Source organism: Protopterus annectens, chromosome 9.part0, assembly GCF_019279795.1.
Source record: "Protopterus annectens isolate FY-2018-M chromosome 9.part0, PAN1.0, whole genome shotgun sequence".
Lineage (NCBI taxonomy): Eukaryota > Metazoa > Chordata > Ceratodontiformes > Protopteridae > Protopterus > Protopterus annectens.
The window spans coordinates 695,842,992-695,857,482 of NC_056743.1; the positions used below are offsets into that span (position 1 = coordinate 695,842,992).

Genomic DNA, 14,491 nt, shown 5'->3' on the forward strand with positions numbered 1-14,491 from the left:
ACTACCACATTGACAATATACCTCTAATAACTGACTTATTTGTTTGGGATTTGAGAACTTATGTGGACAGTGATCTAACTTTCAACCAACGTGTCCATTGTTCTAAGAAATTCCTTCTATATTACACACTTATAAACCAAGGGATTGTCTGCAGATCTAGAGAAGTTATTGTCCCTCTTTACTTAGCCCTCATTAGGCCAGCCACTTGAGTTTATTGCCCCCTTTGGCATGTGTCTGTACAGAAACATGCAACCACTGGAACACCCACAGAGATACTTTACTAAAAGGATATAAGGCCTAAAGAATATGCACTACATGGACCAACTCAAAACCCCATCACTGTACTCAGTATCCTACAAGACTGCTGAGAGTTGACCTGTATCTAGCACACAAGACATCCTCCAACCCAATACTGATGGATTTACTGTATATCAGCAAGTCAAATGGCATTGAAAATACTCTGTATAGGGATGTAATTCTCTTTTGCAGCATCAGCAAAACTGTTTGGAGGGCAGGTTTGTCTCACAGAGGATACAACTGCTCTGGAACAGACTCCCCATGCAAATAAAACATAGGTCATCCCTGTCCGTATTCAGGTGCATTTTGGCTTTATGAATGGGAAACAGAAAATTTACCCTTGGACTACTTCCTGACTACAAATGAACAGAGAGTGCTTTATCATGTGCATGGGTCCCCTCAAATTATCTATGGTATGATTCCACTTATTCTTACTAGGAGTAATATGTAAGTATAGACCTAGACCATGGAATATGTAAGGCCATTCTAACACTAAATGGAATAGAGAGATTATTTGCAGCATAAATGTTTTATGAGATGAGCTTAGACTACAAAAGTTTCATACTGATACAATGTTTCCTGTAACATTCTATAAAGGTGCAAGCAGCAAGTTATGTCAATTACACATCGTATATTTCAGATCTATTCACAAAAGGTTCCAGACAATTTTGCATGCTCATGATGCCATCATACAGTGTCTGATATTACTGTAATGTATTTTACACTGTTGAGTGTCACAGTTATGCTCCAAATTTGGGAAAAAGACAACTTTGTCAAGCACATTTCTAGGTAGCAAAACTTGTTGAGCACCATTCAGCACTGTTAGCCTATAGTTTCACACTACAATATAAACAATGGCCACCACAGAGCAGCACTGAAAAACCAAAACAGTTGTTAAAACTGTAAAGCATTTTAAAATGTCACACATTTTGTGCATGTGTGTGTGTGTGTCTGTGTGTGTGTGTGTGTGTGTGTGTGTGTGTGTGTGTGTGTGTGTGCTTATGAGCGAACACAGCATCTATTGCAGCTTTTAAAGCTGTTGCAGAATCAAAGATGCTGCATTTCTCATTGTTGCCTAAGGCATGACTGCAGTTTGTTCAGGAGAGATGTGTGTAGGTTATTGAAAATGGGGCAACCATAGAGGAGGGGGGTAGAAGTAGACTATTAGCTAGTTTCAACTTGGTAGACTTGTCAAAATAGAGTTTATGCCTATAGAGTTTGCCAAGCTTAAAATGGGTATTTTTGATTGAGCTGAGTATATAATTCTCAAAGGATAGTTTGTCATCAATTGTGATGCCAAGTAGTTTGACTGTTTTTACAATTTCAATTTCTGTATTGTTTTGAGAGAATATTTTAAAGTCTAGAGTTAGAGGTTTGGTTGTGAAGAGTAAAAGCTTTGATTTTTTGGGATTAAGTAGCAGTTGAGCTTCGTTAAGCCAGGATTCCATGGAAGTAATTGCATTTTGTGTTAACTTTAGGAGATCTGACATGTTGTTAGAGGATGTAATTATTGTTGACTCATCCGGGTATTGAATGAGTGTACTTTGCAGGGATGCTTTATGGAGATTATTAATAAATATGGTAAAAAGCAAAGGCCCAAGAACAGACCCTTCAGGAACGCCTGTGTTGTTGAGTAGGTAATCGGAATGCTTACTTTGCCATCTAATATTGTTTTCTGTTGTGTAGATAGTTATGGAACCAGGATAGTGTGTGTGGGAAGTAGTTTATGGTCTCAAGCTGTAAAAGTAGTTTTGAGTGAGACACTGTATCAAAAGCTTTTGATAGCTCTAGTAGGATCACTGCTGTTAGTCCTGCATCAAGAGCTTTGTATACAGTGTTGGTAAATGACAGTAAAGCTGTTGTTGTGTTGTGTGCTAGCCGAAAACCATGTTAGGTTGGTGCGAGTAGGTTATTGTCTGTGAGATGTTTTAGCAATTGAGAATGAATACACTTTTCTAAAATTTTAGATAGAGGTGAAAGTATGGAGATGGGCCAGTAGTTAGATAGATCACTAGGGTTACTGCCTTTGTGAAGGGAAGTAATAATTGAGTTTTTCCATAGTTGTGGGACATATGATTCAGAGATTGATCGGTTAATGAGAATGCTAATTGGAAGTGCTATAGAGTTTGCTACAAGTTTTAGGTATTCAACTAGAAGGCCATCGGGAGAGGGGGAGCATGGTTTTAGTTTTGAGAGCAGTTAATGAACTAGAGAGGTGGGTGCGGGTTGTAATATAAATAGAGGAGTGGATGGGTTTTTGTTGGAATTGCAGTTGATGTGGGGGAGTGATTAGAGAGTGTATTGTCATTTATGTTGCCGATTATACTTTTGCTAGTTTGTAGAGAGAAATCATTAACAAGTTTTTGGATAGTATCAATAAAATGAGAATTGAAGGCTTGGGCAATTTTTTGTGGGTCTTTGTCAGGAGATGGGGAGGAGTTGTGTTGAGTACCAGGATTTAGGAGAGAAGAAAGAGAGTTCCCGAACAATTTGGGGTTATTTTGTTGGGTAGTGAGTTTAGTGAAGAAATAGCTTTTTAACATTGATGACTTGCTTTTTGGCATTGTTGCAGAGTTGTTTATATCTGAGTTCAAGTTGTGGGTTCTGTTTCTATGCCATTCCTTCCAGGCTTTATCCATGGAGGTAAGTAACTGTTTAGTTTGTTTAGTTAGCCATGGGGCATGCTTACGCTTTACTCTTTACTCTTACTCTTATTATGGTTAGGCTTTACTCTTACTGTTTTGGTATGTGTGGGGGCAAGACTGTCTAGAATATCTAAAAAGACTTTATTGAAGTAGTTGGCTGCTTCATCCAGTGTTAGCAATTTGGTAGGGGACCAGTTGTGGGTTTTTAGAGACTCTTAAGAATATTAAACAATAAACATTAAATAATAAACATAAATTGTAATCTTTGATTATATTTTTTAATACTTGTAAATAAACATTAATTGTAATCTTCTATATTGTATTGTACAATTTGAACCTGCACACTTGGCTACACCCATTCAATGCATTATCAAATTCTACTTTGAGAGTCATGATGATGACCGTGCTTGAAATCACATGAGTTGGGCCACCTGGTACTCTGGTGCTTAGAACAGCCTGAGCCAGACCAACTAGTTTATGATGAAGCTGGGAACTGGAATATCTTAAATGCTGGACTGTACAACCCTATGAGGGCTAGACAGACTTGTCAGACTATCATTTCATGTTGATAGTCTAGATTTTGAATGCTGTTATATTAATTTAAAGTGACCAAGAGTATATTATTTAATAAGAAAATTATGTTAACAGAAGATGTTTTGTCTTTCTCAACTTATTAAAGCCCAATAATTTTCGAATTTATATGTGCTCAAGTAAGTTACAGTAGTGCTGTTTAAACACAGATGTGATTTACCTCTGTAAATGGTTCTCAAAGCCCATTTTTAACTGGCTTTCTTGGAGGGAGTTGTATAAAAAGGCATAAAATGTACCATACTGATTTTTATCTCCCCAACAGTAGAGTGGGAATAGGTTATATGTGAGTCTCCATTTCCGGGCAATCCCAAATTTAGCTGCTGCGTGTGGGTAGCAGGCTAAAATTTGACATGTGTGCCTGACACATTAAAGTGTTGTCCAGAGATTGCATTATCTGTTCAGTCACCCTGTCCAATGACTTTTCTCCAAGATACAGTAATCCTGCAATTAGACTATGCAATATGTATGTATGTATATATGTAGCAGGATTATGTAAGACTGATTTTCGATTATTGATATTTTATTTTTTGTTTGCTCTTTAGTGATGATGTCAGTCACTGCTGAGTTGAACTTTAGCCAAGTAGCTCATAGGTTCATAGGTAGGTACTAGGCTATCGGCCCTGGGGCCTATATAAGCATAGCCAAAAGGTTCCCTGGCTTTCACCACCCAAGAAGGTTATTTTCCTACGCCTCTGTTGAGCAGAGCCACAGAGGTGATCCCCAGGGTGAATTTCCTATTTTCCATCCAACTGTCTAGATTCCTCTTAAAGAGGGCTAATGAGGGGCTTTGCTTGACGTGAATGGGTAGTCTGTTCCAGAGTATGGGAAGTCTCTGGGACAGGAATCTATCCCTTCAGCATGATGTTCTTCGTGTTTCACTGTTGCAGTCATCACATTTGGGTTATCCCTGCCAGGATAGCCCTCAGTCTGCCCAAATACCAGTCTGCATCGGTTGCTGTCACATCAGGACTGACATCAGGTCATCAGTAATATAAAGTAAGGCAGCCGACGCCATTACATCAATCTTTCTTGTCATGGAGCCCAAAGCAGAAGCAGTTCACATGAGTGCCGCTTGGCCGCTACCTGAGTTTCATCTACCAAATTGAAGTTGAAGCCTTCTAAAGCTAAGTACCCCATTGGGGATCCTTTTTTCTTGCACTAACCAATGTCAGAAAAAGTTAACAATTGTCTCTCCTATGGAAAGCAAATACCACACTGAGACTTTCATTCCTACTGCATCACTTGTTTAGGCCCAGACCACGACATGCCCTGTTGTTGCTTCTGTGCTTTATTCAATGCCAGAACTATCTGTCGTCTGACCCTTATTGTAGCTATTTTCGCTTACAGTCCTCAAACTCCGATATGGCTTTGGTAAGCCATCCGACAGCAGATCTTCCAAAAAAACGTAAAGATAAAGACAGAGACAGACTGCACAGGTCCAAACCTACCGACAATGCTCCCGTTAAGCTAGTCATCAGTTCTACGGTCCTCAGTGAAGTGCTTTCGCAGCCCCTGATGCCCACTTCTATGGATTCGCAGGCCGCTACCAAGACCCTTTCTGATTCCGGTATGCTGCAAAAACTCTTCTTTGACTATACCCTGTGGTCGTCTCTAACTTGGATGGGTCCGGAGTCACTGAGCATGCACTGGCTTCAGAGGAAGTCCTTTGCACTACCAATTCATGACACAAACTGATGTCTTCTTTCACGACTACCGTTCTTTCAAAAATTACCAAGTTTCTCAGGCCCAGGGTATGAACCACACCCAAGAAACTGACGACCCAATCTCAGGCACCTGCTTCTTTGCCTCAGTCTCAAATGCTTAAAATGGCAGAAGACCTTATCATGCTGATCAGGGGAAGCCAAGCTACCCCCTCCAAAAGGAAAAGAGATTTGTCCCCTGTAGTTTTGTCTGAACAAGAGTCAGATGATGCTGATACATCTGAATATGAAGACATGCAACCCCTCTCTACTTATGAGGATTTTGATGCAGAGGATTCCATCCCTTCAGCCTCTCCCCCAGAGGATTTTTCCTTTGGGGAATCCCTTCATACCTTAAGGGAGCATTTCCAATGGGAGAGTCAGGGCTACCCTCAGTCTAAAAAGAGACTCAGGGAATTCTTAGATCTTCCACAGCACAGACTCTTGGCCATCCCCCCAGTCCTGGATGTTGTGGAGGATGTTTTCCTGGAATCCAGCCCAACTCGACACCCTCCCTCCTGCACCCAGAAAACCAGCCGGGTACTATAAAGTCCCTGACTCATACAAATTTCTTTTTAAAAATCCTACTGCTGTCCCCGAGGTAATTTCTCAAGGGCCCAAAGGGATTAAAGCAACCTCTGCTAAGAATCCCACCCCCTCAGATAAGAATTCCTGAGCACTAGACAGATGGGGTAAAAAAGTATACACCTCAGCTACTCTTACTATCAGGGCACTAAATTGTCAGTTCCATATGCTAAAATTTCAGCAACATACCCTGGAACTCCCCAAACAAAAAATGTCTTCCTTTCCTGCTTGTGCAGAATCTAGAGAGTTACAAGAGTTAATGCATTCTGCAACTCAAGTAACTAAACACACCTTGCACTGTGGTTTTGATGCCCTAGAAGCTTCCTGCAGGGGTGCAGTCACTGGATCTGTCATTAGAAGGCATGCATGGCTTAAGGAACAGTCCTTGCCAAACCATGTCAAATCTAAATTTTTGGATGCCCCCTTGCACAAATACAACTTATTTGGCACTAAGGCAGAAGAGGTCTTAAAAAAGATGGAAGAAAAAGCAAAATCTATGCAGACAGTTAAGGATTTCTTACAGGTCCAGCCAGCCGGGTTCAGCAGGCATTGTCCTACCAAGCACTGGTCCTTTCCTGCTCCTACTAAGCCAGTCCAGCCCAGGCCCCGGGGAACCAGACCCCCCCCCCGACAGCAGCCACAGGGAATGCAGAGATCTAAGCAGTGGACTACCTCCACTTCAAAACCAGGGAGTTCTAAACCACCCCCATATGGTAAGAACTCACAATGACTCACCTCCCCCACCCCCTCCCTCTGTGCACCTTCACTTACCCCTAGGAGGAAAACTCTCCTTTCACACAGGCACCTGGGCCACCATTGCCAACAACCGCTGGGTTCTCAACATAGTGTCCCAGGGATACAAATTTTCTTTCCACACCCTTCCAACCCCAAAAGAGTTCCCATATCTATCTCCAAACCAGTGGGCAGAGGCTGAAAAGCAAATCCTTTCCCCTGCTTTCTATGATGGCAGTACAGCACGTTCCTGCAGAACAGACGGGCCAAGGTTTCTACTCCAGACTTTTTCTGGTACACAGAAAAGAGGGCACCTGGCACCCCATCCTTGAGCTATCCATTCTAAACACCTTCCTGGTGATCCCAAAATTCAAAATGCTCACCCTCCAGCAGCTGCTACCCATGCTGTCCAAGGATGCTTGGCTAGCCACCCTAGATCTAAAAGAGGCCTACCTCCACATCCCTATCAGGGAATCATGCAGGAAATATCTCCGTTTCAGGGCAGGATCTCAGCACTTTCAGTTCTCTGCACTTCCCTTTGGCTTATCTACTGCTCCCAGAGTTTTCACAAAGTGTCTGGCTCTGGTCATTGCCTTTTGCAGACAAAGGAATATCAAGATTTACCCATACTTAGATGACTGCCTTATTCAGGCAGACAGCCAGGAAAAGCTGCTCAAGCACCTGGCCTTTGTCAAGTCCCTACTAACCTCCCTAGGGTACACAATCAGCAAAAAGAAATCCAAACAGGTGCCCACCCAAAGGATTATATTCCTGGGAGCAAGCCTGGACACAGCATCCCAAATGGCATTCCTTACACCTGAAAAGTAAATTTTCCTGACAACCTACTTCTCTCAACTAGCCGTCAGACCCCAATTATCTGCAAGGAAGATCCTGCAAGCTCTGGGGTTCATGGCATCTTGCATACTACTCATTCAATATGCCAGACTGCGTATGAGGAATCTTCAATGGTACCTAAAAAGCCTTTGGTTTCAACACTCTCAAGACCTGGAGACTCTTATACCTATAATTCCTTGCCTCAGCAAAGATTTTCTTTGGTGGGCAACAGCATGCTCCCACAACAAGGGACTGCCTTTTTAACCACGCCACCACCACCCAGACCCTCACCACAGATGCATCAGACTATGCTTGGGAGGCACACCTGGATGGCAGGTGCATACAGGATCAATGAAGCCCACAGCAAATCCCTCTGCACATCAACCAAAAAGAGATGATGGCTGTCCAGCATGCCTTGATAGCTTTCAAGCCCTTTGTCTCCCCAGGGGCTGTCCTGATCAAAACAGAGAACACCACTGTGATGTGGTATATCAACAAGCAGGGAGGGACTCACTCCTACCCTCTATGCAGGCTGGCCATGACCCTTTGGCACACAGCCTCTGCCATGCAACTGCACCTGTTAGCACAATTCCTACCAGGTTCTCTCAACTCTCTGGCAGACCAATTAAGCAGAAATCTTCTGGACCCACAATAGTGGCAGCTCAACAGAAGAACCTTCACCCTAATAACTCAGAAATGGGGCACCTGAAGGTTGACCTCTTTGCCTCCCACACCAACCATCAGCTCAGCAAATTCTGCACCAGGAAGTATCACTGCATGGCTTGGAAAGTGGATGCCCTGTCCTTCTCCTGGGTCAGTCTATTGGTCTATGCATTTCCTCCACTACCTCTCATCCCCAGGGCACTGCTCAAAATAAAGGAGGAAAAACCTAGGACAATTGTTATAGCGCCAGACTGGCCCCACCACTACTGGTACCCCTTGCTGCGCAGCCTGTCCCACTGCCACCATGGCATCTTCCTCAGATTCTAAGCTTCCTGAGCCAGAGGGAAGGGGAATTCATGCACCCCCAATTGCAGACACTCAACTTGGCTTATTCCCTAACCCCCGATTAATCTGCCAACCTCAGTAAACAGGTTTTAGATGTTATACATGAGGCCAGACGCCCTAGCACCAGAAAGTCTTATGCTGACATATGGAAAAGGTTTTGCACCTGGATTCAGGCTAAGGGAGCCAATACAGCACAGCCCTCCCACCCTCTCATCCTGGATTACTTAGCTGACTTACTACACAGTGGCCTCTCTTTCTCCTCTATAAAAATTCATGCCTCTGCTATCTCTGCTCATTTCCCCAGTGAGCAGCCCCTTTTCTCGCACCCTTTGATCAAACAGTTCCTAATAGGGGCTAGCAACCTGAGGCCCCCAGAAGAGCACCAGCCCAAGCTTGGGACCTTAACTTTGTGTTGGAAAAACTCACCCGGCACTCTTTCGAACCAGCTTCTTATGCAGATCTAAAATTTCTCTCCTGGAAGACAGCTTTCCTTCTGGCCACCACTTCAGCCAAAAGTGTCTCTGAGCTGCAAGCGCTCATGTCTGTGGAACATTTCATCACCTTCCATGCTGACAGGGTATCCCTCAGAACTAACCCATCCTTCATGCCCAAGGTGGTGTCCAGTGTGGCTCTCAACCAATCCATTAATTTGCCCACCTTCTTTCCTAATCCCCAGAACAAGGGGGAAAGGATCCTGCACTCTCTAGCTGTGCACAGACAGCTCAGATTCTATGTAGACAGGACTAAATCCTTCGGAAAGTCTGATCCATTGCTGGTTAGCTTTGCTACAGGGGCAGAAGGCAAAGCCATTTCCAAACAAACCATTTCCAAATGGATAGCACACCACATCCAGTTTTGCTACAAACAACATGGAAAGTCTCCCCCAAGGGTGTCAGGACTCACTCCACCAGAGCAGCCTCCACCTCTGCAGCTTTCCTCAGATGAGTCCCCACCAGGGACATCCTGGAGGCTGCCACCTGGTCATCTGTTCACACATTTACCAAACATTACCACCTGCCTCTCTTCTCCAAATCCAGGGCAGGGTTTGCCTCTGCAGTCTTGCAGGGCATCCTAGCCAGCCCCTAGTTTCCATGACTGCCTCCACCCATTTCCCAACTTTGGTAATCCACCCAAATGTGATGACTACAACAGTGAAACATGAAAAGCATAGCACAGTTGTGTACACTTACCATAAATGGAGATGTTTGAGTGTATTCATTGTTTCAGTCCTGGATGTTCTTCATGTTTCACTGTTGCAGTCATCACACTTGGGTTATCTGCCTGCAGGTAGCCCTCAGTCGGCCCGAATTCCAGAGACTTAGTATTTCTGCATCGGTTGCTGTCACTTCAGGACTGACATCAGGTCATCAGTGGTATAAAAACAGGCAGTCGATGCCATTACATCAGTCTTTCTTGCCGAGGAGCCCAAAGCAGAAGCAGTTTGCACAAGTGCCGGCTCGGCCGCTACCTGAGTTTTTGTTTCCAAATTGAATCAAACTGAAGTCTTCTAAAGCTAAGTATCCCATTGGGGAACCTTTCTTCTTGCTCTAACCGATGTCAGAAAAAGTTAACAATTGTCTTGCCTGTGGAAAGCAAATACCACACCAGGATTTCCATTCTTACTGCGTCACCTGTTTAGGCCCATACCACGATGTACCTCGCTGTTGATTTTGTGCTTTATTTAACGCCCAAACTATTCATCTTTGGGCTCTTATTGTTGCTAAATACTTTCGTTCCCAATCTCCATATTCCAAAATGGCTTCGGTAAGCCACCCAACTACCGATCTTCTGAAAAAATATAAGGATAAACTCAGAGACAGACCGCACAGGTCCAGAACTGCCGATGACGCTTCCGTTAAGCTAGTTGCCAGTTCGCCGGTACTCAGTGAGATGTTTTGCAACCCTTGATGCCCGCTTTGATGGATTCGCAGGCCACTTCTGAGACTAGTTCAGAGTCCGGTATGCCGCAAACCTTTTCAACTATGGAACCTGTGGACGTCTCTACCTTGGATGGGTCAGGAGTAGCTGTGCAGGTACCGGCTTCTGAGGAAGTTCTTCGCACTACTGATATTCAACACAAACCGACAACTTCTTTTGCATCTTCAGTTCTGTCTAAAACTACCGAGTTTCTAAGGCCAAGAGGACGAGCTACGCCTAAAAAACCGACGACCCAAACTCAAGCACCTGCTTCTTTGCTACAACATCAAATGCTTAAAATTGCAGAAGGCCTGATTATGTTGATTAGGGGAAGCCAGCCTTCTCCTGCTAAGAGAAAAAGAGATCTGTCCCCAGCAGCTTTAACAGACCAAGAGTCCGACGACTCTGAGGTTTCTGAATATGAAGACATACCTTTATCTGCTTATGAGGATTCAGATGCAGAGGAATCAATTCCCTCTGCTTCCCCTCCAGAGGATTTTTCTTTTGGTGAAACCCTACATACTTAAAGAGAGACTTTCCACTGGAAATGCCAAGATTATCCTCAGTCCATAAAGAGACTCAGAGAATTTTTACATTTGCTACAACATAGACCTTTAGCAATACCTCTAGTTCTTGATGTTGTGGATGATGTCTTTATGGAATCTAGTCTAACTCCTGATACTTTAACCCTGCTCCAAGGCAACCAGACAGGTACTACAGAGTCCCTGACTCTCACAAATTTCTTTTCAAAAATCCTACTGCTGATCCAGAGGTCATTTCCCAGGGGCCTAGAGGTATAAAAGCATCTGCAGCTAGGAATCCCACCCCTTCAGACAGGGATTCACGAGCTTTAGACAGATGGGGTAAAAAAGTATACACCTCTGCAACTCTCGCCATTAGGGCATTGAATTGCCAGATTCACATGCTGAAATACCAGGAACATATTATGGAACTTATTAAGCAAAAATTATATACCTTTACAGACTGTGCAGAAAATAAAGAATTACAAGAGCTTATGCATTCTGCAAGCCAAGTCAGCAAGCATACTTTGCAATGTGGCTTTGATGCCCTAGAAGCATCTTGCAGGGCAGCAGTCACTGGTTCTGTACTGAAAAGGCATGCTTGGCTTAAGGAGCAGACCTTGCCAGACCATGTCAAATCATAATTACTAGATGCTCCTTTGAACAAGGACAGTCTGTTTGACACTAAAGCAGAAGAGATTCTAAAAAAGATGGAAGAAAAATCAAAACCTATGCAGACAGTCAAAGATGTTTTGCAAGTGCAGCCTCGATTCAGTAGGCATTGCCCCTCGAAGCATTGGTCCTTTCCAATATTCATCTGCAAGCTCAATTCTAGCCAGGCAAACAAAACTCTCTTGCAGACAACTTAAGCAGAAATCTCCTAGACCCACACAAGTGGCAATTAGACCCCAGCACTGTCAGCCTTCTAACTCAGAAATGGGGGACACCGAAGGTGGACCATTTTGCATCCCCCTACAATCACCAGCTCAGCAAATTCTGCACCAGGACACCTCACAATAGGGCCTGGAAAGGGGATGCCCTTTCCTTCAAATGGGTAAACCTCTCAATCTATGCATTTCCCCCTCTGCCTCTTCTCGCAAGAATACTACTCAAGACAAGACAGGACAGACCAAAGGCAATCCTGATTACCCCGGACTGGCCATGCCAGCAATGGTACCCACTGCTGCGCAGCCTGTCACCGGTGCCAACCTGGCACCTACCCCAGATCCCAACCCTCCTCGCTCAGCAGGAGGGACAGATCATTGCATCCGCAACTGCAAACCATGAATCTTGCAGCCTGGCTTATTCCTTGAATTCCCCCCCAGTGACCAGCCTAAGCAAGCAGGTGCTGGACATCATTCTTGAAGCCAGAAGACCCAGTACAAGGAAATCCTATGCTGATAAGTGGAAAATGTATTGTTCCTGAATTCATTCAAAAGGGGAGGACACAGCACTGCACTCCTTACTTCTAATCCTGGACTACCTTAGCAAATCTACTCCACAGAGGCCTATCTATCTCTTCCATTAAGGTCCATGCCTCTGCCATCTCGGCTCATTACAACACTGAGCCACCTCTCTTCTCTCACCCTCTCATCAAACAGTTCCTGAGAGGGACAAACAACTTACGGCCACCAAGGGGAGCCCCCACCCCTGCTTGGGACCTTGATTTTGTACTGGAAAAGCTCACGCTACCCTTTGAGCCTGCAGCATCGACAGAGTTAAAATTCCTCTCTTGGAAAACAGCTTTTCTTCTGGCCATCACTTCAGCTAGAAGAGTGTCTGAGCTACAAGCACTTATGGCTGTGGAACCTTTCATTATTTTTCATGCTGACGGGTCTCCCTCAGGACTAACCCTTCCTTTATGCCTAAAGTGGTGTCCAATGTGTCTCTCAACCAATCTATCCATTTGCCAACCTTCTTCCCTAATCCTCAAAATAAAGGGGAAAGGATCCTGCACTCCTTAGACGTGCACAGACAGCTCATATTCTACCTTGATAGGACTAAGCCCTTCAGGAAATCTGACCAGTTACTAGTCAGTTTTGCAGAAGTGACAGAGGGCAAGGCCATTTCAAAACAAACAATTTCCAAATGGATAGCACACTGTATCCATTTCTGCTACAAACACCATGGGAAACCAACCCCTCAGGGGGTCAGACCGCAATCCACTAGGGTAACTTCTACCTCTAAAGCATTCCTCAGGGGAGTCCCTACCAGGGACATCCTGGAAGCTGCTACCTGGAGTTCTGTTCACACCTTCACCAAGCATTACCACTTGCCTCTCTTTTCCAAATCCAGGGTAGGTTTTGCAACAGCAGTCCTACAGGGCATACTAGCCAGCCCCAAATCTTCTTGACTGCCTCCACCCATCTTCAGCTTTGGGAATCAACCCAGGTGTGATAACTGCAACAGTGAAACATGAAGAACATAGTACAGTTGTGTACACTTACCATAAATGTAGATGTTCAAGTGTATTCACTGTTGCAGTCCTGGTTTCCCACTCTCCAGCCCCCTTGTCTCTCTCTCTCTCTCTCTCTCTCTAGGTCTCTTAAGAACAAACCATGTCTGGAACAGCCAACAAAAGAAGAAAATTGTAGCACCAAGAATCCGTTCACAGCAATCGCATGGAAATATGCACTGGCACCGAAAAGTTTCAATCGTCCATTTATTGATTAAAATAAATAAATGGTTTAAAACAAAAATCCTATTACAACACCAGGGTTAAGCGCTTTCATCTACCCACTAATAGACTTCATCAGAACATTTCATTTTATTTCCAGTGGTATTAAGTGCTCTGTGCATAAAAACTTGGCGACCGCCCTTTTAATAATATTGCTTCAATCCTTATTTATTCTACCTATTGTTTCTGTGTTATTTACTCATCCCCCATCCTTCCACAACTCAACTGTTTATTCTGTGTACCATATACCCACTGTATTATAAATGTATGAATCTGCCCCCCAGTAATATAGATATTGAATGAATAAAACTACCCATCTAAAAGCATATTATGCAATAATCTAAAAAACCTTAAAATTCAAAATATATACAACAAAGGGAAATTGAAGAATGTGAATATATAAACCCATTTAGATGCCACTAATTATGTTCAGGAAGTACTGGACTGAGCAAAGGCATGCATGAAGAGTGGTATAGGGTCCACCCAGCAGCCTCATGGGGAGGGTGATAAGCAACAGAAGAACAGGTTGGTCCCCCTCAGCTTAAACCAGGACATGGTTGGAGTTATGATGTAGAAAAGTTATTTAGCTAGAGCCATACAGATGTTTGGCTGGAGCATTAAAAACATAGCTTTGTCATGATGCACCTTACAGGAGTCATTTTAGAAATTCTTTAAAATACATTTACTGCTGTTCCTTCAGTTCATCCTTTCATCTCTTTGTAAGTCCAGAAAGCTCTCTACAATGGTGAACAGAAGAAGAATATCTTAGTTATAGCCCACTGCCTGAGCACTGTAAAAGTGGCTAACAAGATTATTGTTGTGGACAAAGGAGAGATCGTAGAACAAGGAACTCATGAACAGCTGCTAGAGAAAAAAGGAAAGTATTTTCAGCTAGTGGAGAAGCAGTTCCAAGGGTATGAGAAGAATTCTGAAAACACAGAACTGTGTGAGTCGAATGAAGAGTCTTAACAATGTAGTCAAAAG

The 14,491-nt window shown here is 43.7% G+C and overlaps 1 protein-coding gene across 1 annotated transcript in view; it reads left to right on the forward strand.

The window, feature by feature from the left end:
- The window catches only part of LOC122810572 (ABC-type oligopeptide transporter ABCB9-like), a 77,860-nt gene extending 63,384 nt beyond the window's left edge, over positions 1 to 14,476 (forward strand). Inside the window, exon 8 of the mRNA XM_044082151.1 lies at positions 14,237 to 14,476. Within this exon, the coding sequence (XP_043938086.1) occupies positions 14,237 to 14,476 (240 nt within the window). The remainder of the gene's footprint in view (positions 1 to 14,236) is intronic.
- Positions 14,477 to 14,491: the final 15 nt, after the last annotated feature.